The sequence below is a fragment of the Physella acuta genome, unplaced genomic scaffold (genome assembly GCF_028476545.2).
Source record: "Physella acuta isolate Inbredline_101_S28 unplaced genomic scaffold, ASM2847654v3 ptg000807l, whole genome shotgun sequence".
Taxonomy (NCBI): Eukaryota; Metazoa; Mollusca; class Gastropoda; family Physidae; genus Physella; species Physella acuta.
Genome location: NW_026732325.1, coordinates 110,832 through 137,442, shown reverse-complemented (window position 1 = coordinate 137,442; position 26,611 = coordinate 110,832). Strand labels below are relative to the sequence as shown.

The 26,611-nt window shown below is 38.8% G+C and overlaps 1 protein-coding gene across 1 annotated transcript; it reads left to right on the top strand.

Moving 5' to 3' along the window:
- The first annotated feature begins 1,271 nt into the window (after positions 1 to 1,271).
- LOC131951321 (mucin-2-like) lies at positions 1,272 to 25,709 on the top strand. Its single transcript, XM_059313675.1, has 7 exons — positions 1,272 to 1,518; positions 4,140 to 4,356; positions 17,388 to 17,509; positions 18,186 to 18,243; positions 18,767 to 18,900; positions 20,579 to 22,522; positions 25,270 to 25,709. Exons 2-7 carry the CDS (start codon positions 4,285 to 4,287, stop codon positions 25,391 to 25,393), a joined length of 2,454 nt encoding a protein of 817 aa, XP_059169658.1. The 5' UTR covers positions 1,272 to 1,518; positions 4,140 to 4,284; the 3' UTR covers positions 25,394 to 25,709.
- The last annotated feature ends 902 nt before the right edge of the window (positions 25,710 to 26,611 follow it).

The following is a 26,611-nucleotide window of genomic DNA, read 5'->3' as shown; positions in this document are numbered from 1 at the left end:
AAACGGACGTTAGTACTGACTCAGAACTCTTCCTCTTCTTCTTCCTCGTCCTTAGTTGTATTTGGGACGTGATTTCCTGCTACACAATTGAGTGTAACACGCAAACTTGTTATGCAACATATAGGCCGTTGACTCCTATTTCAGCTTGCATTTCTTTTTGTATTTTACTTCCAAAGCCTTTACCCCCCCCCCCCCCAAGAACAAACTACAAGGCAGCAGTTGTTTGGTTTCGGAGCTATTTTTGCTAGATGGGTTGCTGTGCCCAGTTATTTCTGCTAGATGAGTTTCTGTCGCGTTATCGAACCTTTTGTATCCGGGTACTAAGGGTGGTTTGTTTCAGACATTTTTCTCCAGGGGTGGGGGGGTGGGGCGACAGAGATTCTTGAAAGCTACGAGGGAGAGGAGAGGGCACTGGATATATATATATATATATATATATATATATATATATATATATATATATATATATATATATATATATATATATATATATATAAATTTTGAGGTTGCTGTTTAGTCCGGGGGGGGGGTCGGTGGAATGTCTATCGTTACTGCCTTCTCCCCACCCCGATTGGGTGCCTGAAAGAAACACATTAGTACCTACAGGTATGTGTAATGACAGGCATAGATACTTACAGGTATTTTTAATGATAGGTAAATGTGCTTATAGGTTTTTATTTGTAATGACAGGTATTGGTGTTTACAGGTATGCGTAATGACAGGTATTGGTGCTTAAGGTATTTTAAATTACATGTATAGGTACTTACAAGTACCGAAACCGCCATATATGTGTAGGCCTACTAACAGGTATTAGAACTGACAGGCTACAGCAGATAGTTGTGTAAACGGGCAGGACATTGGAAAATGTAGCTTTGGCATCAGGCATTGTTTCAATTATTTAATGGAGTTCATCCCAGGGTCATGATTTGTCATAGAATATTAACTGCCGATAAGTAGGTCAGTATTTCCGTGTGTAAAACGAGGCCCCCTCGTGATGTGACGCAAACAATAGAAGCTCCCAGAATGCTGAGCGTGGGATCATATCGAAGGGTGGCTGTTCAAACAGACAGCCATTCAAAGGATGCAGACGACGGTGAAATCCTTCTGTTCAAACATCGATGCTGTATTCGTCAGGCTAGTCGGAAAATGGCGGGAATTCCCAACCAGGTAGCTGTCGTCTGCTTTCATTGGCCAGGTGAAACAGCGGTTTGTGGGGGAGGGTGAAGCTGTTGTGACGGTGGGCAGACGGCTAGTTTTGTCCAGGTGGGGTGACGTGGTGTCTGACCTGGTACATAATTTTAAAGGTGACATGGGTCAGTGGCTCTCGTGAAATTATGGGATATGTGATAACACATTTGTAGCAGACGACATATATATTTTAACAAGATCGCTGTTTTGTTGTGTTAATTTTTAGCTTAGCTAAGAAAAAAAGATTAGTCAAGATTTTCAATTTTCGGAAGTTGGGATTTTTTCATCGTCAAAAATATCAACAAAGTGATAATACTTCGATTTTATGAGGTGAATACTTTTATTTTCAAATTATATTCATTAGCAAGAATTATTTATAACTTCAGTATTTTTTTTCTAACAACTTACTACAGTTTGAATATTAAAAGCCTTAACATATAAATAGTGGTCTTGTTATGTATTATAATTTCTTTAAGCCTCTTTAAAACACCAAATGCATGTTTAATAAATACCAATAGTTTTCACTATAGCTATTCTGATCTGTTTTTCAACGTGTAATAAATATTAGGCTAAAGACATCTTAACTTTCCAAAATTAGTATTCCTTATACTGAATAATGTAATCCTAAAACTATTAATAAATAGATAGATAATAGCCGTTTATAAAATGTGAATATATGTATTCCTTACATTGATAGAAATTAACCATTTTAAATTCTCTTTACAATCTTTATAAAATTAAAGTGATTGAGAAAATTAAGGGTCAACTTTAAAAATTCTTACCATACTGTCTCAAGCAACTTGCCACGGCCGTCCATCCATTACTTAAAGTTTTACCCAAATACGTAACCCAGATACTACCTTACCACACACTAACCTTAACCTGATGTTACATACTTTTACTAGAAGTACTTAATAAATTGTGTAAGGTTTTTAACCTCAGAAGTGTGAAAATATTTTAATAACCGCATAGATCGAAATAAATAAACGCTAAACTCGCAAATATGTGGGTTTTTTGTTTAACTAGACTTCACAAACGCAGTTAATGGACATACAATACTTTTCCCCTTTTAAACTAATTGGAGATCTAGTTTCTCAAGGGTACAGTCTATTAATGACGAATTAATTCAAAATAACGATGGATCTTACATAATATAGAAAAAGGTTTTTTTAAATATTGACGACCTCCCTCACCAAGCAGTAGGAAGAACAGATAGTTCTATCAATGATGGTGGCGATAAACAGTATCTCTCAGCAACGAAAGTAATATTTAAATGCATATTTGAAACCAGAGGTACTGAGCCCCACCAGTTGAATATTCGCATTCACCGATCCCTTCTGTATAGTTCAATCGTGAATCATATGAGTCGGGTGTTTGTCTTGATCTCAGCCGAACCCCTGAGACTGGGTCACCGAACCCCTAGAGTTCGGTCGAACCCTGGTTAAGAACCACTGTTTTAAAAGGTTGTCCTTAGTCACAGCTCATCAGAAGTTCAATAAACATATTTCAACCTATCAGTTAATTAAGAAACTCAAAATGTTTTTAAATCAAGTTTCTTTAAAAGTTAACTCGCAAGAAACGAGAAAGGAACAAAAAGAAGACTATAAATTGGAAATTTTAAAAGTTCAAAATTGAAGAGATATATCGATTGCTGTTTGATATTAATAGTTATAGAACATCTTCATCCATGTTTAGTCTTGTTCTTTTATCAGTCTTTAATTTATTAATTCTAAAAAAATTATCAATCCCTTATAAATAAAGCGTGTATATTTTAAGACATCCACCTTACAAAACGTCTATTTGAGTACCATTGATTTATATATTGTTGCAGCATTATTTAATACTGTAAAATTAACCTTTCCACCCAACTGTACTTATTCCCCCCCACCCCATGTCCATCCCGAACCTCACACTCCCGTGTTATCGACCACGCCCTGATTCTGCCCGCCCCTCGCCCCACACACCGGGGCCCTTCTCCAACCCCGACTAGTCGGCAAACTGAGCCTTTGTTTATCTTCCTTTGCTGCAGCACATCTAAAGTAATCTCCCCTTCTATACCCTCAAACATGACATGCACACGTCAACTTCACCCCATACAGACAGAAACTTTCAGATATCGTTTCCTCTCACTTCTTCCTTTATGATATGTTCCTGTATCAACTCTTCCTGTATATGTCCGACTTTCTTATAGTACATTTTCATGTATATGTCCGTCTTTTCTATATCATCTGTTCCTGTATACGTCCGTCTTTCCTATATTACCCTTTCTGTATCAAGGGGTCACCTCTCCCCCTCCCCTCCGTCACACACCGTCACAAAAAGCCAGCCATCCCCCTAAAATGACGTCACACGTCAGCCTACACCCCCCCCCCTCCAAAAAAATTGCAGTTGAATTGTTCTTAAAACATCGATATTTTTTTCCAAAATTGTGTCTGAACTATGTCTACACAGAATGTTTTAATCAATTCCTATTACAATTTATTAAAACAGTTTTCTAAAACGCGAAATAACGGCTAAAATTCGTTTTCTAAAATTGCTTTCTTATAATGCAAAAGTCTAACGTCACACCATCTGAACACCCCCCTCCCCCTCATCACACATCGTCACAAAATTACGGACACCCCCCCCCCCCCTACGAGTGTGACGTCATTTATGGACGACCCCAAACTGTTCCTATATATGTCCGTCGTTTCTGTATCGTCTTTCCTTTAAGGCCTTTTGATGTATTACTATCTGCCTTTTGTTTTATCATGTTCAGTAAAAAAGTTATTTAAAATCTACCCAATCTATTCCGTCTATTACTTCCCTATTTGTGACATCTGTTCATCCATTGTGTACCCCAGTTTTTATCAAACCTCAAGTTCCAATAATTTACTGAACATTAAAGTTATTTCATTTAATACGCGATTGCTCTACTAAAATACCACCTTTTTAATTCCTTTTTCCCCCAGAAGTATCCGGATACGATGATACGGATTCTAGGGTTAACTGGGAGATGACATGCGCAGACGCCCTCTTGGAGCAAGTGATAAAACGTCACTTCCTGTTGTTCTCGCTCTACTTGTTTGCACCACGTGATTTAAAAAGAGCCAATCCATGGCCAGCTACGCCTGGAGCGTATTGTTATTGTTGCCTTTTGTTTTAATAGCAGAACTGATACCACGTGTGGTAAGTACTGTTTCATTTACCAGAAGTACTGTTTCATCTACCAAAAGTACTGTTTCATTTACCAAAAGTACTGTTTCATCTACCAAAAGTACTGTTTCATCTACCAAAAGTACTGTTTCATTTACCAAAAGTACTGTTTCATTTACCAAAAGTACTGTTTCATCTACTACAAGTACTGTTTCATCTACTATAAGTACTGTTTCATCTACCACAAGTAATGTTTCATCTACCACAAGTAATGTTTCATCTACCACAAGTACTGTTTCATCTACCACAAGTACTGTTTCATCTACCGTTAGTATTGTTCATCTACCATAAGTACTGTTCCATCTACCACAAGTACTGTTTCATCTACTATAAGTACTGTTTCATCTACCACAAGTAATGTTTCATCTGTTAGTACTGTTTCATCTACCACAAGTATTGTTTCATCTACCACAAGTACTGTTTTATCTACCATAAGCAATGTTTCATCTACCACAAGTAATGTTTCATCTACCGTTAGTACTGTTTTATCTACCATAAGTACTGTTTCATCTACCACAAGTAATGTTTCATCTACCGTTAGTACTGTTTTATCTACCATAAGTACTGTTTCATCTACCACAAGTAATGTTTCATCTACCGTTAGTACTGTTGTATCTACCATAAGCAATGTTTCATCTACCACAAGTACTGTTTCATCTACCACAAGTACTGTTTCATCTACCGTTAGTACTGTTTTATCTACCATAGTACTGTTTAATCTATTGTGTCTTCCTCCCCAAATGCTGAATATCTATAAGCACATAGTTCTGTAGATATCTATGTTGCTCTCTGTAGAGAAATGACTTAGTCCATCTCCCATATATTACAAAACCAGGCTTTCTATAGAGTGCTTAGCCAAAGTATACAATCGCTGGCGTTTTCAGGCAAAGCATTAAATATCGAAGTTGTTATATACTTTCGTAGACATTATATAAAATGTCTAGGCATTATATAGAACTGCACGAGCTGCTCAGGTAAAATATGAAGTGCCCATATTGTAAAAGTCTTTATAACAAATAGTCCAAAAACTTAACCCTAAAGCTAACCTTAACCTATCAATGGTGGTTGAATGCTCTGGCGAGAAACGTATTCCACGCTCTGTCTGTTTGTTTTGGGCATTCTATATGCTGACTAGGTATTGTATGAAATACTGATGTATTTTATACTTCGACGACCCATTTAAAAATAAGTCACTATACACATTTCCTAGGTATTCTATAGAATGGCGGATTTTAGACTTTTCCGGTAACACACACACACACACACACACACACACACACACATATATATATATGTATATATATATATATATATATATATATATATATATATATATATATATATATATATATATATATATATATATATATATATATATATATATATATGTATGTATATATATATACCGCCTTTCCTAAGTCAAATAAAATCACCTTCAGCTGTACCTTTAAAAATAGTATTATTTATTAAAAGACATTAACCAATTATATATTCTTTATTGATAGACATTAACCAATAAGAATGTAAAAGCATAGCTAGTTAGGGAGGCTCTATGTATAATTAACCTCATTACCCTAAAAAATTTCCATGTAAAAAAAATGTGTATCAACGTGAATCTCTGCCTAGCCGCACCAGCTAGACAGCTACCAACCCGATAGGTCAGGTCACCCAAATGGCGGCCCAGAATTCCATAGCTCTGGTGCTATTCAGCGGCTGTTTGCTGAAGAAATCGTCACGCAAACACCCACCACCCAAGTACAATGTTTGAACGCATGTCAACTCTATTGGACGTCTTGCGCGGGGAGTGGAGTGTATTCGGGGTCAGTGTGACCGCACGGGACCCACCCTACGGGCGCTGTGGGCCCCTGCACTTTTCGAGGTGGGTTAAGGGTGGGGGTCACTGGACATGCATCACCCCCACTCTCCAGCTTTGAATTACTCAAGAAATATTGGGGGTGGAGGAGTATTTAGAACTTATAAACTAATTTTCCCTTATGAAAATATTAGATTATTTAACTATACCATGTACTTTTAATAATGAGTATCAACTTTTTATGCGAGCCACATTCAATATATAATATCACCTGATCCAATATACTTTTATAGTTGGTCTATTTGAAACAAGGCCTCAAAAAATATAATTCGAAGAAAAAAAAACAACTGAAAATTGTTCTAATTCTATAATTTTTCAAGCTTTTTAAACCATTTTCTCCATTTACAAAAGAAATATCTTAAGTTTTGTATTTAAAAGTGTCGCGTAGAAAATGTGAACAATAGAAATAATGTTTTCTGGTTCGATGGTGAAACATTCAGACTCGGCCATAAATACATAGGTTTTTTTTTTAGGTCTTTTCGCTAACAACTCTAATTCGACCTAATATTTAATCCTACTTTTCAACATTATCGACGTCTATAACTTAATCCTAACCTAACACTAATTATAAAATAAGTATGCGGGGGGTATTCGATAATTTTCTCAACTAATATGTTCAAGTTCTTTCAGAGAAGCGAGTATAAAAATAGCAAAATTTGCAGTATTTTAAAGTTGCGCAATACGCCACTATATCAATAAGCTTTTGTCATTCAATAACGAACCCCTTAAGCCTACCTGTAGTTCAATCCCCTAAAAACGAAAAGGGTCATTCTAGCAAACACCAGTTGTTAAATTTCGCAGGTTGAAATTTCATTGTTTAACTACTACAAAAGAATTGAGCCTAGTTAAAACAAAATGTATATTTTAAAAAATAGAATTAGCCTGTGGGTGTTTACTATTCGTGTCCATGACGTATTTGGATATTTGTTGAAAGTTTTGAAACGACAAAACTCCACAGCGCTTAAATTGTAGCTAATTTTAGTTGTATGTACGGTCGGTAAATATGTGAAGTTTAGCAGGGAATTCCATCTGGTTCATAGGATTGTAGACACTGATGCCCAGTTGGGAGTAGTCGCCCCTGGTGTGGTGGGTATGGGCATCTCTCATGTGTGTTAAACGTGCTAATAGACGGGTGATGTTCCGTGTATGCGGAGGGCGGGGCGGTGGTCACGTGGTGACCGTACAAGTACAGCTTACATTGGGGGAGAGGGTGGATATATATTTTAGAAGCTAAGTTTGATGAGGTAGTTCTGTGATTCGATCCTAGGCCCCAATAAGTGATGACATAACATTGTTAAGTGGTCATCATTGGAAGTGGAATCGGACAGTATAGATGTAAAACTAAGTTGTTATAGGAGAGGGGTTGCTGGGTATTATGATGGGGTGGTTGACTGATATGATGGGGTGGTTGGGTGTAATGATGGCTGGGTTTTATGATGGAATGGTTGGGTTTTATGATAGGCCATGCTGATATGGCTGAGATTTATAATGAGATGGCTGAGTGACTACTATTGAGTGATGTAATAGCTGCATTTTAGCTGATGTAGCGGCAGCTCTGGTATACACTGGCGTGGATACCATAGAGACCATAATTCTTAATATATTTTTTTTAACTTTTGACGTAAACAGCTCCCACATTGTCAGCCCCCCTCCCCCTTTACTTTCACTCAAAGTTCGACATTACTGGTTCTATAGTGTAGTGTTGGAGGCATCGAGTTCTTCCTACTGCTCCGGGATATTCTCCAGTACCGAAATTTGCATTGAACAAAACACCAGCCCCCAAATATTGAATGTAACACGTGATCGCGTGCTGACTGCTGACGTCACTGACCCACATGCCGAGCAGTAAAAAAAACAAGTTGAAACTGTGTTGAACAAGCGTTGACCAGCCGTGGTCAGCTGTGAGCAAACACGCAGGGGTCAGTAGCACCGACCCCATCAAAGGGCCCCTGGTCGTGGTGGTCGCCCGAGTCAACAGGGCGGGAACCAGAAAACGTTTGTCTGCTAATGTCGTAAAACAGGGGAGCTAACTGTCACTTTTCAGACAGGGTTACGTTCCTTGAGTACATTGTTGTTGTCGCAAATGCTGGGGTCAAAAGGTCAGGTATAGAGTTCACCAGTACGGGTCATTGAAAGGGGTCAGTTTTTTTTTATATGCACCAGTATAAGAAGTTTAGCAACCAAAATATGCATTTTGTTTTTTTACAATTCGGGTAAAATGTTTTTAGATATCAGTGATTTGGAATTTGTAAAAATACACAAACACATTTTTGTAAAGATATTTAGCCGCTCTACTAGTACTATAGTACTAGTCATACCGTGTTCTTTCTCTTTTTAAAATACTCACTTTTTACAAGCTATTACTTAACTTGCTTCCTCGCCATTGGTCTAAAAGGGCGAGCAAAATTTTACCACTTCTATGGCACGTGGATCAAGACCCCATGACAATGAAATCCGACATCAAATTTGACTGAATTTCCTGCCTAGTTAATTTTTAAAGAATTAATTAAAATTTCATATACAAAGTACTATTTACCGCGCTATTACACGCACATTTTTTATGTTTATTTGGTGCACAATAGTTTTTAGTCATGCAACTCTATTGTATTAAAAATTTTAAAGTACCGAAAAAGTAGTGCATAAAAACGTTTTAATAACAAGATTTTATGTAACTGTGACCTACTTAGGTCGAGTCATTTTTATTTTGACATTGTATAATTCCTTATATGGAATGATGGTGTAACACCTGGGGTTTTTCCACTGACTTATTAAGGTGTTTGAGACATAGAAATTTTCCATTAAAATCTGATTGAATGATTCTGATCAGATGATTATCCCAACCAATGGCGACATGAGTTGAGGATAACCTCCCCTGTCACAGAAGTCTTTAATTGCACTGCACACTCGCAACACGAGGCAGTTTATCTTGACCTGGCAGTCTACGAGGCAGTTTTACCTTGATCAGGCAGCCGTCCATATTGTCCGGCTATAGACTCTGACCATTTGAACGTGAGAGTACTTAAGACCTGTGTGTGCCTTGCTTTCTTCAGTTGATTTAGTCTTCGAGTTTAATATTACTTGTCGCTAAGTAAGTCTTGAAGCTACAGCAGTGTTGTGTGGCCTGTGGCTATTTTTAGACAGTGTAGAAATCTGTGATAGTGATTTTTCCTACATTTTGTAAGTTGGATTTTGATATTTTATACATTAAATATTTTAACTAGTTTAACCTTGTGTTCGGCCACATCTGTGTTCGCTGATTAAAAGGTCGTATGTAGATTGGATGAGTGTTAATTACAATAGTATCACTAGCTTCCCTAGACATTGAATTCGAGCCCTAGTGGTCGTTGTGTTAAGTGTTCATCCACTTAGGCCGTAAGGTATTTGCATATGACCCCGAAAAAAGAATCCGGGGACGTTCTCCTTCTATTTGGCTGATAGATAGGTTAACGTTACAAAGTGGGAGCTCGCCGAGATTTAATCTGTCGTTCCAGTTGTTGGTTATATCAGTTGAATACTAAGGTTAGTTGGATTTAGTTGTTTTTATATCCAGTAGCGCAGTGTTCTTACAACGCGCGCTCAGGCTAGAGTATCTAGGTCAAATAAGCAGACGTGTCACGTCCTACATTTAGAGGTCAAGTACACGGCCCAACGCTGTGTATTAATTTAAAGGATCTAGGCTTGTTGTGATTTTCAAGTTAGTGTTATGGAGTCTTTTTTGGCTAATCCTACTGTTGAAGATGTAGAAAAGTTGAGCAGAAAAGTTTTGGTTAGTGTTGTTAAGGAATTGAAATTGGATTATTCTGTTACGCAGAAGTCAGAGGTGTTAAGAGATAAAATTGTTGTTCATTTCATTAATGAAGGAGTATTTGATGAAAGTTTGTTGGCTGGTGTGTTGCTCCGCGAGGAGAAAACTCTAGAGAAGGTAGAATTAGAAGCTAGAATTGCTTTAGAGAAGGAGAAAGTTGCTCTAGAGAGACAGGAGTTAGAGGCCAAAATTGCTTTAGATAAGAGGAGGTTGGAATTAGAGTTTGGTCAAGTTAGTGATGTCACTTCTCCGGTAGATCCAAAAAAGTTGTCGGTAGGGCAAGTGATTGCCAAATTTGGGAAATTAGTTCCTAAATTTGATGAAACAGATTTGGTCGTTTTCTTTAACTCATTTGAGAGTTTAGCGAAGACCTGTGAATGGCCCGAAACTTCCATTACTGCTTTATTGAGCTCGGTCCTTACTGGGAAAGCTGCAAAAACATACCAGGCACTCTCTCACGACGTTCAAAATAACTATAGTTTGGTCAAGACTGCCATTTTAAAGGCCTACGCACTGACGCCCGAGGCCTATCGGACAAAATTCCGAACACTCCGCAAGTTACCCACACAATCATATGTGGAATTTCTCTTTGAAAAGGAGAAAATATTCTCAAGGTGGCTACACTCTGAGGAAGTTTCTGAGTTTGAGAAGCTCAGGTCACTTATCCTAAGGGAAGAATTCCTATCGTCCCTGCCTGAAGAGATACGACTACACATACTGGATAACAAGATAACTGACATCCAGAAGGCTGCTGAGTCGGCTGACACATATATGTTGGTGCATAAGAAACCACCAGTGTCAGGAAACCGCCTCAACCCCGTGCTTCCCCTTTTTGGCAGCAATCCTCCTGTTGGCCAACATTTGAAGACATCACAGTCCAGGGAGAAACCAAGATCAACTCTCAATCGTCGAGCAGTATGCCAGTTCTGCAAAAGGCCTGGTCACCATGTCAAGGACTGTTACAAACGTCTTCAGAATAACAGAGAGGTGGTGCGTACTTCTGCGCACTATGCTCTATCCCCTCAAGCAGCCAGTTCAACTATGAACTCTAGAATTCTAAAGGACTCTAACCCTAAAGGTCCGCAAGAAGGTAGTCAAGTCTCCACACATTATGTGCAGTCACATTTTGACTGTTCTCGCCACCATCCAGTTTCTTCCGAGTCTACCGATCTCGAAGGATCGAGAAAAGTTGACTTTTCATCTTTTATTGCCGAAGCCATCATTAGCAAACCAGGTGATCCGTTGTCTCAGAAGAATATCACCGTTCTAAGAGACACAGGAGCGTCACAATCACTCCTTTTGAAAAGTTCAATGGACATTTCACCAGAGACGAACACCGGAAGGATTTCCATTATCCAGGGAGTGGGGACAAAATCTACTGTCGTCCCTCTACACAAGTTTGCCCTGAAACATCATCTCGTCGAAGGTGAGATCATTTTAGGTGTGATAGATAGTATTCCTGTCCCAGGAGTACACCTACTTCTAGGGAATGACCTTGCGGGAAGCAAAGTATACCCCTGTACGGTTTCAGACCCTTTGTCAACAGTTCCAGATAATGATAATGAACTGTATCCTGCATGTGCGGTGACAAGAAGCCAGACCAAACAATTAGCTGACCCAACGCCTGAACCACACCCGCCATCATCGTCAAGAAATTCGACTCCCAAACTGGAGTCTATGCTTCCAGAAAACACAAGCCTGGGCTTACCCCTGAGGATATCTCAGGAAGACATCATTAAAGCTCAACAAGTCGACGCGGAACTCAAAGCAACGGTCGAAAAATCTCTATCATCTGACGATGGAGAATATTTCTCCGAGAACGGCCCCTTCTTTCGTCGCGCTATACCAGTGATTGCCTCACCAGCCGTACCATGGTTGGGTAAAAACCAGCTGTGGATCCCTCCACCTTATCGGCATGAAATACTTAAGCTGGCACATGACCATCCAATGTCAGCGCACCCAGGAGTCACTAAAACGACGGCGAAGATCAAAGAACTGTTCTTTTGGCCCAAAATGAGAAAAGATGTGTCGCGTTACTGTAGAAGTTGCACGAACTGTCAGTTGGCCGGAAAGCCAAACCAGACAATTCCTAAGGCCCCTTTGAGTCCGATTCCTGTATTAGAAGAACCTTTTTCTAAAATCGTCATGGACTGTGTAGGTCCCTTGCCTAAAACCAAGGCGGGCAACGAGTACCTACTTACCTTTATGTGTTCAAGTACCCGTTTTCCCGAGGCGATTCCCTTACGGAACATTAAGGCGAAGACTGTAGTCAGAGCCATGACCCGGTTCTTCACTACCTTTGGATTACCTAGAATCGTGCAAACAGATCAAGGCAGCAACTTCACCAGTCGCCATTTTCAGGAAGCGCTAGCCAAGCTAGGCGTTACCCACATCACCAGCTCAGCCTACCACCCTCAGTCTCAAGGCGTACTTGAGAGGTTTCACCAAACCCTCAAAACCATGCTAAGGACATTCGCTAATAGTAACACCCAATGGGATGAGTCTGTTCCTTGGATTATTTTCGCCGCGAGGGACTGTGTCCAGGACTCTTTAGGCTACTCGCCTTTTCAACTTGTGTTTGGACATTCTGTCCGTGGCCCCCTGAAGCTGATACACGAACGTTGGACAGGTACCAGTGATCATCTAGTGGAAAACTTCGACGATTTTCACGTTCGACTGAAAGCCGTGTGCGAAATGGCTCACAAGAACTTAAGAAAGGCCCAAGTGAGAATGAAAGAACTGTATGATAAGAGTTCTTGTAAACGAACATTCAATCCAGGCGACAAAGTTCTTGTGTTAGTGCCTAATCTGAACAATGCGTTATCCTTGAGATATTGTGGACCCTTTACAGTGCATTCAAAATTAAGTGATTTGAACTATGTTGTCAATACGCCCGACAGAAGAAAGAAACAGACAGTGTATCATGTTAACTCACTGAAAAAGTATTATGATAATTGTAACAATTTTCAATCCACAGCTAAAATTACTTTACCTGTATGTTCAAATGTTTCTGATGATGTGATACATGATAAATTGAAACCCCCGAAATTGGTAAATTCTTCCTTTTTAGATAATTTGAATGTCCACCTTATGCATTTGTCCACAGAGGAAAGCCATAGGTTGTCTCAGTTATTTGAGACATTTCCCTCTATTTTTGGGGATGTCCCCAAAGAAGCGAAAGTACCACCTCATGATGTAGTCGTAGGTGACGCAAAACCCATTAAACAACACCCCTATAGAGTTAACCCGGAAAAAGCTGCTTTGATAAAAGATGAAATTGATTATATGCTCAAGAATGATATCATTGAGCCCAGTTTTAGCAACTGGAGTTCCCCATGTCTCCTAGTACCGAAAGACGGTGGATCTTTCAGGTTTGTGACCGACTTTAGGAAGGTGAATGCGCTCACCAAAGCTGATTCCTATCCATTACCTCGGATAGAAGACGTTATTGATAAAGTTGGGCAGGCTAAGATAATTTCCAAAATTGATTTACTTTCAGGATACTGGCAAATCCCCTTATCTGACCGTGCAAAAGAAATATCTGCTTTTGTAACCCCTAATGGTTTTTATAGATACAAACGCATGCCCTTTGGTATGCGAAATGCTGGTCAAACTTTCCAGAGGGTCATTAACTCTGTCATTGCTGACATAGACCAATGTGAGGCCTACATAGATGATATAGTTGTATTTTCTAATACTTTTGAAGAACATATTGTTCAGTTGACTAACCTTTTTAGAAAATTGTCTGAAGTGAATTTTACTGTAAACTTACATAAAAGTGATTTCTGTAAAGCTTCAATTACCTATTTGGGTTATCAAGTGGGAACGAACCAAGTTCGACCCATTGAAGCTAAAGTAGATGCTATTGTAAAGTTGCCACCTCCCAAAAATTGTAAAGAGATCAAAAAGTTCCTTGGGATGGCTGGTTACTATAGGCGGTTCTGTCAAAACTTTTCAGCTATTGCTGAACCTCTTACTGCATTATTGAAAAAGGGTGTTAAGTTTGAATGGTCAAATAAATGTCAAGAAGCCTTTTTAACCATTAAGTCATTTTTATCAAATGCTCCTGTTATGGCCGCACCAAATTTTAGCAAACCCTTTAAACTTGCCATTGATGCTAGCAACTTAGCCATTGGCTCAGTCCTATTTCAAGAAGACAACATGGGAATTGACCATCCCATTGCCTTTTTTTTCCAGGAAGTTAAATGAGAACCAAAAGAATTATTCTACTATTGAAAAAGAAGCTTTAGCTTTGGTTTTATCATTACAACATTTTGAAGTCTATGTCTCTTCTTCAACCAATCCAGTCAGAGTGTTTTCTGACCATGATCCCCTGAAATTTACCTCTAAGTTAGGACAGACAAATCAAAGAATATTGAGATGGTGCTTATATTTCCAAAATTTTAATCTGGAAATTTCACACATTAAGGGTAGTGATAATGTTGTGGCTGATTGTTTGTCAAGGATGTAAAATCTTGGTGTACACATTGATCATGTGACATGCTTTGTGGTTCATTAGGACCATAAACAGGTTTTGTTTGAGTGTCACTCATATGAAAATGAGTGGTGTGAGTTTTGATTTTTTTCAAAATTCCAATCCTGTTGAATATTTTGTTTATTTTCAGGTGAACCTTAATTAAAGGTGGGTTTTGATTATATGTAATCTTTTATAATAATATGTCTCATATGACTCAATTGATATTGTAGCTAGTCATCGAAATAAAGGTCTTACCCTGGCGGGTTTACCACTTTTAATATCCACATGGAAATATTGTAATACCCTTTTCTGAGGGATTTTGATGTATAATTACCTTTTGAAGGGTTACTCCCCTTTCACCAATTGTAAAAGTTGGAGTTACTTCCCTTTTATGTTCAGGGATATTTTCATCTGGTGTTATGATTTTGATTGCCTACATTTGTAAAACATTTTTGTTATTTCATTGCCAGATTGGTTCCTTATGTATGTTTTTTGTGGAACCTATCTGTCACTTCCAAAAAGGGAGGGGATGTGACCTACTTAGGTCGAGTCATTTTTATTTTGACATTGTATAATTCCTTATATGGAATGATGGTGTAACACCTGGGGTTTTTCCACTGACTTATTAAGGTGTTTGAGACATAGAAATTTTCCATTAAAATCTGATTGAATGATTCTGATCAGATGATTATCCCAACCAATGGCGACATGAGTTGAGGATAACCTCCCCTGTCACAGAAGTCTTTAATTGCACTGCACACTCGCAACACGAGGCAGTTTATCTTGACCTGGCAGTCTACGAGGCAGTTTTACCTTGATCAGGCAGCCGTCCATATTGTCCGGCTATAGACTCTGACCATTTGAACGTGAGAGTACTTAAGACCTGTGTGTGCCTTGCTTTCTTCAGTTGATTTAGTCTTCTAGTTTAATATTACTTGTCGCTAAGTAAGTCTTGAAGCTACAGCAGTGTTGTGTGGCCTGTGGCTATTTTTAGACAGTGTAGAAATCTGTGATAGTGATTTTTCCTACATTTTGTAAGTTGGATTTTGATATTTTATACATTAAATATTTTAACTAGTTTAACCTTGTGTTCGGCCACATCTGTGTTCGCTGATTAAAAGGTCGTATGTAGATTGGATGAGTGTTAATTACAATAGTATCACTAGCTTCCCTAGACATTGAATTCGAGCCCTAGTGGTCGTTGTGTTAAGTGTTCATCCACTTAGGCCGTAAGGTATTTGCATATGACCCCGAAAAAAGAATCCGGGGACGTTCTCCTTCTATTTGGCTGATAGATAGGTTAACGTTACAGTAACAATGAACTAAAAAAAAAGAGAAAGCAAATTATTTTCTGTAAATATATAATAATGAAAAACTATTTACATAACTAAAAATATAATTTTAAGAAATTAAAAATCTAACTAAACATTTTTTTGCAGCTAGATGCATTATAAATATTGTATACATGAAAATATCTTGTATTGATGTTATTATTTGTGTGTATTCAAAAAAGGTCATTAAAAATTTAATGACATTTCCCTACTTTTTAAACCAAATACGTGTAGACAGCAAACAAAGTTCATCGTATTGAAAGAAGAAGAAAACAAACTCTTTTGTTGAAGAACAGAGTATGCGTTACTAAACATTGTCTCATAATGGCCCGTGTTTGTTTGTGTTCGGAATGTTGCGCATTATTTCGGATTTTCCCGTTGTTTGCTGACCATGAGTTCACCTTAGTGTCTGACAAGTTGACGATTACCCCAGCTGGCTGACCGAGCCGTATGACTTAGCAGTCTGACTTAGCGGCGACTCTTGACTGAGATATAAAGCCTAAATGACGCTATTGACAGGGGTGTGTTGTTACACTTGTGGATGGGGAAGAAACAATGGACTATATAAAATCACGCACAAAACTATTGTGTGTATAGAAAGCTTTAAAAATTGGTCTACCACGGAAGACCAGTTATTCATTGTGCGGTGTTTCTTTCAGACATTTTTCTTCGGGAGACGGGAGGGGGTGACTTGAAACCAGTTATTCTTTCTAGCTCTATTAGATACAGTTTCAGCGATAGATTGCTTTAAGAGTTGAAGTTAAATTAGCGCTTAACAAAAGCAATCTATTAATTGATGTATTGAAGGCTAGTGTAATAAATATTTTAGTCACATTAGTGATGTGCATTGTAAAGTTTTAAGTTTCCTCATCTAGCATCTAGTAATCCCAGAATATTTTTTCTTTGAGATTTGCGTGACTCTCTGTCAGAAAAATTGTTTGGATGTGTGCGTGTGTGTGTGGGTGTGTGTGTGGGGGAGGTGGGGGTGGGTTGAGCTCTGTCGCTGTTGTCAGAGCTATAGCCAGACGACCCATTGTTAGGGCTTGGGTCTGATCCATAGTCAGGGGTATGGTCAGGGCTATCTGACAGTGAGTGAGTCTTACAGACAGATACCTGGGTAGTCACTCGTCGACCACTGGGCACCAGACACGGTCAAATATGGCCGCCCATGCCCTACCATAGGGCACCAGACACGGTCAAATATGGCCGCCCATGCCCTACCATAGGGCACCAGACACGGTCAAATATGGCCGCCCATGCCCTACCATAGGGCACCAGACACGGTCAAATATGGCCGCCCATGCCCTACCATAGGGCACCAGACACGGTCAAATATGGCCGCCCATGCCCTACCATAGGGCACCAGACACGTCAAATATGGCCGCCCATGCTCCAACTAAACTCAAACTTTTGTCTTTTTTTTCTGGTTGTCCATGCTTCATCCTTCTCTATGTTTGTACTGTTAATTTATTTCCTTATCAAAGTCCATTGACATTTTATTTCAATCTTCTGTTACAGGCGGCCGCGTGTAATGTCACACTGACGTCTGTCAAGGTAGAACTGCCACCTGTCTCTGTCAGTGGCATCTGTCATGACGGCTCCGGGGTGGCACTTGTCATCGCCTGCGGAGATGTCATCTGGTAAGTATGTCAAGGACACTTGGCGTACACCTGACGGTTTACTACAGATGCACACACACACACACACACACACACACACATTACTACAGATACACACACATACACACACATGCACACACACAGTTACTACAGATACACACAAATGTACACACAGACACAAACATACACCCACACACATTACTACATATACACACACATACACACACATGCACACACACACAATTACTACAGATACACACACACGTACACACAAACACACACATGAAATGTCCTACATTAGGGAGCAAGATATCACTCACTAAAGTCTCGAGATCCGTTCATGGACTCGAGTCCCGAACGACGTCTCTGAGTTCAACCAGCTGTAATGGATACCTGAACAAAACAGGTTAACTCTACTTCATCTGCTCCATTTTGGATCTGGTCTGAAAGGAAACTTCCCGTTCTGACATCGAGAATTAACTTCCAGATTTTCTGATATTAATTGACGTTTTTAACTGTAGAATTCAATCAAAATTTAAATGTAGGGAATCATTCAAAATAACTAAAAAGTCCACGGTGTTGTAAAAAAGAAAAAAAAAAGGGGGGGGGGGCGAGTTAAAAGAATGGCTACCTAGATATTTCTCGCCCCTCAGTGAAACAAAATGTCCCAGCACTAAACTGTTTTCTCTTCCACCAGGGTAGAGAAGGTTCCAGATTTATGTAGGCGTGGCCAGAATCATGGAGCAGCTCAAATGGTGAGGGCGTTGTTTTATTTATACAAAGATTTGTAAGACAAAATGTCAGTGGTTTAGTTATATATATATATATATATATATATATATATATATATATATATATATATATATATATATATATATATATATGCTGTGGATCAGATTCTGTGAATTAGTGGCTTAAAGTATTGACTTAGAAATAAAACCTGTCAATAATGTTAACGCTCAGTCATACATTCCTAGTTTCAAACTAGATTCCATCTTGGCTTAGAAGGGAAAAAAAGTTATCTCATTAAATATTTACATAGGCTCGCTACAGATCTAAGTATAAGCCTTGACTCACAGCACACTAAAAACGCGGATTAGATTAGCGGGATTAGTCGTGGAATTTTACTTATATTTCAATTTTTAAAACAAATTTACCACTTATTTTTTAAAAGCCGTTAAAAAAACGATAACTCTTATTAACGTGCTATGCTAGTTGATTAATGTTACAGTAGCCGTACACGACAAGGTTATTGTTTCTACTTTCGATTTGTTCCAGCGTCGCGCCCTGCCCGCCCCCACCGTCACCATACAGCTGGTCCAGGGTGACGCGGTGCTGGACGCCGCCAGGGTCAACGTGACCCAGACCTCCAGACAGTACAACATACTGGTGGTGGGCCAGCAAAATACCAGGTAAAAATACGGTTGCTAATTAGTTTAATTAATTCGGTAGCTTCAGGTATTGCTTTGATGGGGACGTGTACCTGTACAGGGTAAAAATGTGAAAGTATTACTTGAAACCAGTGGAGCCACCAGATCAGGTGACACTTGGTGCGGTAACCGAGGATGTCATTCCTCCGCCTATATATATATATATATATATATATATATATATATATATATATATATATATATATATATATATATATATATATATATATATATATATATATATATACAGAGAGAGAGAGAGAGAGAGAGATTAAAACCGTAAGGAAAAAAACCATCCCCGATGGTAACACCTATGCTTAATGATGTAGATAACCATAATAAGTTTTTAAAATAATTCAAAGTAGCTATATTTCATTTTGGTGTTATCCCCTTCGATGATGTCACTATGTGCGGTCCACCCCCCTCTCCCCACCCACCCTGCCTTCTGGCGTTACTACTTAAATTATTTTGACTACTATGAAATGCTACAAGGAGAATCATAAACATTTCAAAATACTAAGCTGAATATGTCACAAACCAATCAGAACGCAATTGGAATAGTTTAAATAAAACATACTTAATTAAACACGAGAAAAATGGTCCAAAATCACCATCTTAATTCAATTTAACCGGAAACAAAAAATGACATAGAAAACGGATTTTTATCCAGAATTGGTACTTTAATTTATACAAAATATAGTCATAGGCATATCCCTAAACCATGCATCTAATCTCATTCAAGACAAAAGTCACATTTAGAGTTTCTTTCCGGCAACTCTACTTGGGAGGAGGGGGCTCCGCCTCCCCCCCCCCCCCCCACACACACCCCAAAACATGTCTACCGTCCCATTCAACGAAATATAATTATATACTTTTTCCAGTGCCCGCCCCCTCCCAGAAAATTCTACCCCCGCCCCCCAAAAAAATTCAACTACCCCCACCCCTCGCCGGGGAGGAAAAAGTCTGAAAGAAACACTGGTCGCATTTGTAGATCATACAAACTAAAGGAAGAACCTGGGCGGGGCTTCGCCCCTACCGTAAGAGATGCATTGAAAAAACTGTGCACGAAAAACACTTTTTAGATTAGAAAAAGTTCCCTCCTCCGGGGAGGAAAATGTCTGAAAGAAACACTGGTGTCGCGCTTAGCCACTACCCGAAGAATTGCATGAAAGAAACTGCAAGCAAACCACTGTTTAGATTAGACACATTAATTAGGCGGTAATTTTATTATAGAGTATCGATGAAGATATTTCTTTTGAGTTGGGGAGGGGGGGGGGGGCTCAGACGTTCTTACGCGGGGGTGGGGCTTCGCCCCTACCCGAATAATTGTATGAAAGAAACTCTTCACGCAAACCACTTAGATTAGACAAAATTGGCTTTTTAATTCAATGTTTACTCGAGAATCAATGACGTCATATTACTGTGTGCACTCTCCGGCTTGATATTATTTTCTACTATATACTCCAATGTGACGTCATATTTCTTTTTTGTTTAACTATGCATGTTTTTAATTTGCTTGTGTTTTCTCTACAGCGTTCTTGTCAGATAGATACACAGACAGATAGATAGACAGACAGCGAAACTATTAGTATTAATGCATAGAAGCGACATTTAATTTACGACAATATTTGAATTGTTAATTCTTCGTTTCATGTTCCAGGTTTGTGTTGAGCCTAGAGAGCCAGTGTATAGCCCCGCACACTGAAGACAGCAGCCCCAACAGTGGTGAGGCGAGCTCCGACTTTTTACCCAGCACAATCAACATGGCCGCCAGCGGGGACTCCAAGATCCGACTCCCCAGCCGACTTCCGGAATTCGTGCATAAAAATAAACTCCTACGACCTAATGACAGTGTAGCTCCCGTGTCAAGGCCGACGACCAAAAGGTCGCAAACTGTAACAACAAGTAAAAAATCACAAACTGTTACAACAAGTAATAGGTCACAAAGTGTAACATCAAGCAAAAGGTCACAAACTGTAACAAGTAGAAAGTCGCAAAGCGTAACAAGCAAAGACAAAAATAGATTCGCCACGACTTTTCCGGGCGACGTCACGACGTCACCGACACGTGAACGTGCAACCCAGGTGACGTCGCCGGACAATCCTGCGAGTCTGGAACTGGACAAGCTCAAGTGGATGGAGGACCAGCGTCAGCTGTTCGAGCTGCGCAGAGAGACGGTGCGCAGGTTGTACCCCGGGGACGGGGACTACAACGACTACAGCCCGGGGGGCGATGACGTCACTTCCACACACACGACTCATGTTCCTGTCACCCCACCACAGGACCCTCCCCACCTCCGGTCTACAACTCCAGCAACAATTTTACTCAAACCGGAAGTGAAGCAAGTAATTAATCTAAAGACAAAAAATCAATTAAAATCTCAATTAGATGCCGCCATATCCGCTCAAGTGATTAAGCCAGCACATATATCCTTTCGTACACTTAATAACCCAAGTGGTGAGGCTTTCATACCACGTGATATCACCACGTGGTTACCCCAAGAAGACAGCCGAATTTCCGTTTCTAAAAATGAAACGGCGGACTTTGTGTTTCTTAACGCTCCGCAGTCGACAGATGGTACAGCATTATCCCAACGCGGTGTGACGTCATCCCCACTCAACAACGAAGACGCCGGTGTTGTGACGTCATCGCCGCTCACCAACGAAGATACTGATGTTATGACGTTATCACCGCTCACTAAAAAAGACGGTGGCGTCATGAAGTCATTACCACTCACCAACGAAGCTCTGACAGAAGCTGACTCCAACAACGTCGCTTTGTTTTTTTCTGGGCTGCTGGCCAATTCCGAAAATGTTTCGTCGGTCGCCGCGGAGATCGTTCCGGAACCAACTTCCGGTTCGTCCAATCCCGGAAGTGGAACAGAAGTATTAATCACGGGCACCACTGGGGAAGTGACGTCACCCGTGTCAAACCTGCCTACGTCATCGCACCCACAAACAACAGTCAGCGACTCGGACACTTCGCCACTAGAGGTCACCACGACCCTCCCAACGCCATCGACAACACAAGTGACGTCAACAACGAGACTACAGGATCCTGTTACGTCAGCGGGAACCTCTACAACCACACAGACGACTCATACTACTCCTACGACTACGATACCTACTACTGTTACACGAACGACTACGATACCGACTACTGTTACACGAACGACTACGATACCGACTACTGTGACATCAACTACTACAACACCGACTACCAGGACGTCCATTACAAGCGCGCAGACGACATATATATCCTCGACATTGTCCGGGACACGTCAATCTTCAACAACTTCCGCAGTCACCACATCCACACCATCACCACAAGCGGAACCTTCGACATCACCATCCCAGACCTCGTCGCCTCTAGAACCCATCTCCCCCACACTCCCCCACACAGACCCCACAACCCCACCCTTCCCATTCTTCACCCTCCCCTTCCCCACCAACCTCCCCAGCGGCGTATCCACCAACACCAACACTTCCAGCAGCGACGACGCCATCAACGACGACGCGGTCTGGCCTGTAGTTGCCGCCCTAGTCGTGGGGATTCCTGCGGTCATCGTCATCGGAATTGCCGTCGTCGTCATCCAGCGCAGAAGGTTGGCCCAGCCTGTCCGAATAGCCCGTCTTCCGCCCGCCACGCCCTCCCCACCACGCTTGTATCCTTCGCTTTAACGCTAACCCTAACCTGCTTCTCTAACTCCGTTTCTCTCACAAGGTAGACCACAACTATCTTAGATTTCTATTCATTTTCTATTAGATTTTACTTACACCTTTTTAGCGCAATTTCCATTCTGGAGAATGGAGGCGAGCGAGTTGACGAGATTCCGTCCCCAATGTTGTTGACATGGAATAAAAACGTGCTTTTTAAGATTTAGACCGTAAAAAAAAAATAAAAAATAAAAACTTAAGCCTAAAATTAATTTAGAAATTTTATATTTTTAGAATAAATGCTATAAAAGTTGCAAATCCAGAGAACTTGAAAATAATTTGTTGAGTTTAAGGCTACATTTCTATTTATTTTCATCAAGCCTAAGTTATAACCGGATGTTTCACTTTCGTAAGACAAATATTGATTGGCTGTACAGTAACTTAGTGATCGATAACTATTTGTTTACAAAACTTTGCAGATCAAGTTTTTAAATAACAATGCAAATTTAAAACCCCATGACCTAGTTTTCTATTTTTAGCTTACAATGTGTACAATAAAATCTATGGCAGCCTATCCAATAGCAGGATGCCATGTTTATGTCGCCATTACACGTGAAAACCAAATTGTTTTTGCTTTTTTTTTAATTTTTATTTAGTTACCGAAAATATTATAAACATCAAATACATCCAATCTTTAGTAAAGTCCGAAAAAAACCAGACAGGCAGGATTTTATAACCATATTAATTGTAAATACGCTGTGCATGATTTTTTAATGAATTTATACACCTCTCAAATACCTTTGAGACTTTTCTCGCTGGTGTCCATTGCGTTTATTAACCCGTCATTTCTGGATGTATGAATGTATGGATGGATGGATGTGTGTCCGCAGCTTTAAGTCGTATCTCCTCCTAAACGAAGCAATATCAATGACTAGTTCCAAAAGCAATTATGTTAAGCAAGTTACGAGGATGAACATAGGCCATAAAAATTACGGTTTTCTTTCATGGATTTCCCGGAAAAGCCAAAAAACCTCGAAAAAAAGCAGTTTTTGGCCAATATCTCGGCAACTAGACCACTAAGCGACATGAAACATGTACCAATCGATTCCTGCCATAATTTAGAACAATATTGCCAGAGAAAGTTTTCAAAAATATCCTTTCGTTCGGTCACAAAAAATTTTTTGAATTAATTAAAATTTGGACCGAATTAGTAGGCATTTTTTCCAACCACACCACACGCGTCATCACGTTCAATAGCTGCGCCATCGCGTTCCATGGCTGCGCCATCACGTTCAGTAGGCGCGCAATGGTTTTTAGTCATGTAACTCTATTGTAAATAAAACATGTAAAATACTGAAAAAAATTAATAAAAAACGTTTTAATAACTAACCAATGGTTTTACTAACCCTGCTCTTGATTTACGCTACGACAGAGCTATTTTTAGATAACATAAGGAAATTGCGCTAAAATTGTCACTAGACTTTTTAATTACCTTGTTTTTAATCGGCTTAGATTTTACTTACAATTTTCATAGTCTTCCTTTAATTATTTTCTCTTAGATTTTAGTTACAATTTTCATAGATTTCCTTTAATTATTTTCTCTTAGATTTTTACTTACACTTTTTTTTTAGAATCTTCTTAGATTTTACTTACAATTTTTTTTTAATCGTCTTAGATTTTAGTTACAATTTTCATAGATTTCCTTTAATTATTTTCTTTTACATTTTTACTTACTTACACTTTTTTAAAGAATCTTCTTAGATTTTACTTACAATTTTCTTAGATCTGATCTAGAACTCTCTATTGTTTTATTTTTAGCACTCATTTAGATTTCTCTTACAATTCTCTTAAATTTTTTTTCTAGAATTCTCTTAAATTTTCTAAGGATTATCTAGGTTTTCGTTCGTATTTAGTAGATGCATTTTAAAGTTAGTAGATCTCGTTATTCACTTTGTATTTTGCACCTAATTATTTCATTTAATTAGCGCACTTAACTCTGTGCTTTCTAAATTTAGTCTTATGTTTATAATTTAATCATTTGAAAAATAGCACATCTTTACAGAATCATAATTGATGAAATTTTCTTAAAATCATCTTTGTTAACAAAATTGTCGGATACACAAAACAGATTTAATATTAGTTCATCGAAAAACAAAACTTGTAGGAACTATTTTTAAAATGACATAATAAGTTTTAATACACGATATAGATCCACATATGTTGGGGGGGGGGGGGGAGTTTAGGACTAGGAGGGCGTGTTTAGATTTTAAAACTGTTTTTAAGAATGAATCACTTTCTGAACCTTTCATTTTTTTTTTTTACACTAGCTCGTTTTTTTTTTTACTTAATGTAATCTCTGCTTAGTTTTAGCTCTACTCAGTTTTATTTTATTTAAACGTAAGCTATTTTTTACTTTATTTCTAAACTTCAGCTCACCAAATTACTAGATCACTGCTTTATAATATGTATTCTTATTTTAACTTTTGGGTGACGTTTATTTTTAAGTAAATATTTGAGTGGGTATTAGGTGCTGGGGAATTATATCAAATAACTAATGCACAATGTTTGTAACTTGACAATCAAAGTGTTTTTTAAATATATTTTTTTAAATATGCATAATTTTATTTATGTTTTGATATAAGTGTACTACGTTGCTTATGTATCGTGCTTATATCGTTAACATTTTGTTTTCCAGTCAACCCACTCTAGGCAGGTCTTTCCAAATGAGGAAGTTACCAAACAACAGCACGCCAAAATTATCGGTCAGCAGTGACACCATTAGGTCCACCATGATGCATTCTACGTCCATCGATGTATGAGGTTCGATCATTTAGACCCTAAAACATTTTCAGCACCATTGCGTTTGTCTGCAGTATAAAAACTAAACTGGATTCTAAAGTTTCTGAGATTTAGTATAGACACGAAAAATGGACTGAGACTTGAGGTAAAGCTCAGTTAAATTGGTTGCCTTCCTAAAGGTCTTCAACGGCATAAAAGAGATTTTAATTTTATAAAAGCAATGGCTGTAGTGGTTCTGCAGAAGAAAGAAAATAGACATCAACAAATTCATATTAAGTAAAATGTGAGGATTTTTACAAACTGTGATTTTTAAAAGTGTGATATGAAAAACCAAGATATGGTGCGGAGGATAGCAGATATATGTTATGCAAATTTATTTTTCTTTGTGAACTTTTTTTTAATTTAAAAAATGTTTAATTAGAGAAGTGTAAGTATTAGAATCTGCTTCTCTAGCGATCTTATGTTTAGGTTTTGAGTGTCCCTAATGTTTAGAATGTGAGTGGTCTCTAATGTTTAGATTTTGGTCTCTAATGTTTAGATTTTGGGGGTCTCTAATATTTAGATTGTAAGTGTCGTGTAGCTAAACTCGAAGCTCACTGAATGTATGAATGTTTTAACCTGTACCTAATGTACCACTGATAGGCTCACCTTTAAACGTTCTCACCTGTGTAACGGTTATCTAGGGTTCTAAAAGGCTGAATATTGTTGACGTCCAGGTAGACGTCATGAAATCTCCGCTGTTTAGGAAAAAAATATTTAACTTCAAAGGAAAACATTTTAAATGATCGTTTCTGATAGCTTCTACGCAGAGGGTGCAACGGCTAGGAGGGGATGCTGAAAGATCAAGAAAATTTTGTTTCTAATTTACACATGCATTTTCATGGGTGAGAGATTATTTACTTACGTGTGTGGTGTGTTCGATGATGTGTTTTTGAGAGCTGGGTTTATATAACGGCTGAATGTCATGACAATAAGAGCGAATGTGCTGATGTTGCATACAATGATCTTTAACTTATGGGGTAGGGAGTTATGTAGTTAATTTTTGTGCTGGTCACGTGATCTATCGTCACGTGATTTTTGTTTGTTTTGCTTTTGCTGTTTATAAAAATTTGGACCTATAATAGTGAAATGTGTTTGTGACGAGTATAGAAGTCGGTCGTCGATGAATTCCAATCTTAAAATAAACTGTTTGCTTTCTATTCACTATGCAGTTTAGGCACGCACTGTTGTATGTAAAC

Excerpts from the sequence above, each read along its gene's own strand:
- LOC131951321 (XM_059313675.1), top strand. The coding sequence starts at position 4,285 with ATGGCCAGCTACGCCTGGAGCGTATTGTTATTGTTGCCTTTTGTTTTA. Across the intron at positions 18,244-18,766 it reads ATCATGGAGCAGCTCAAATG|CGTCGCGCCCTGCCCGCCCC; the intron begins GTGAGGGCGTTG and ends GATTTGTTCCAG. Across the intron at positions 22,523-25,269 it reads GTCGTCATCCAGCGCAGAAG|TCAACCCACTCTAGGCAGGT; the intron begins GTTGGCCCAGCC and ends TTTGTTTTCCAG.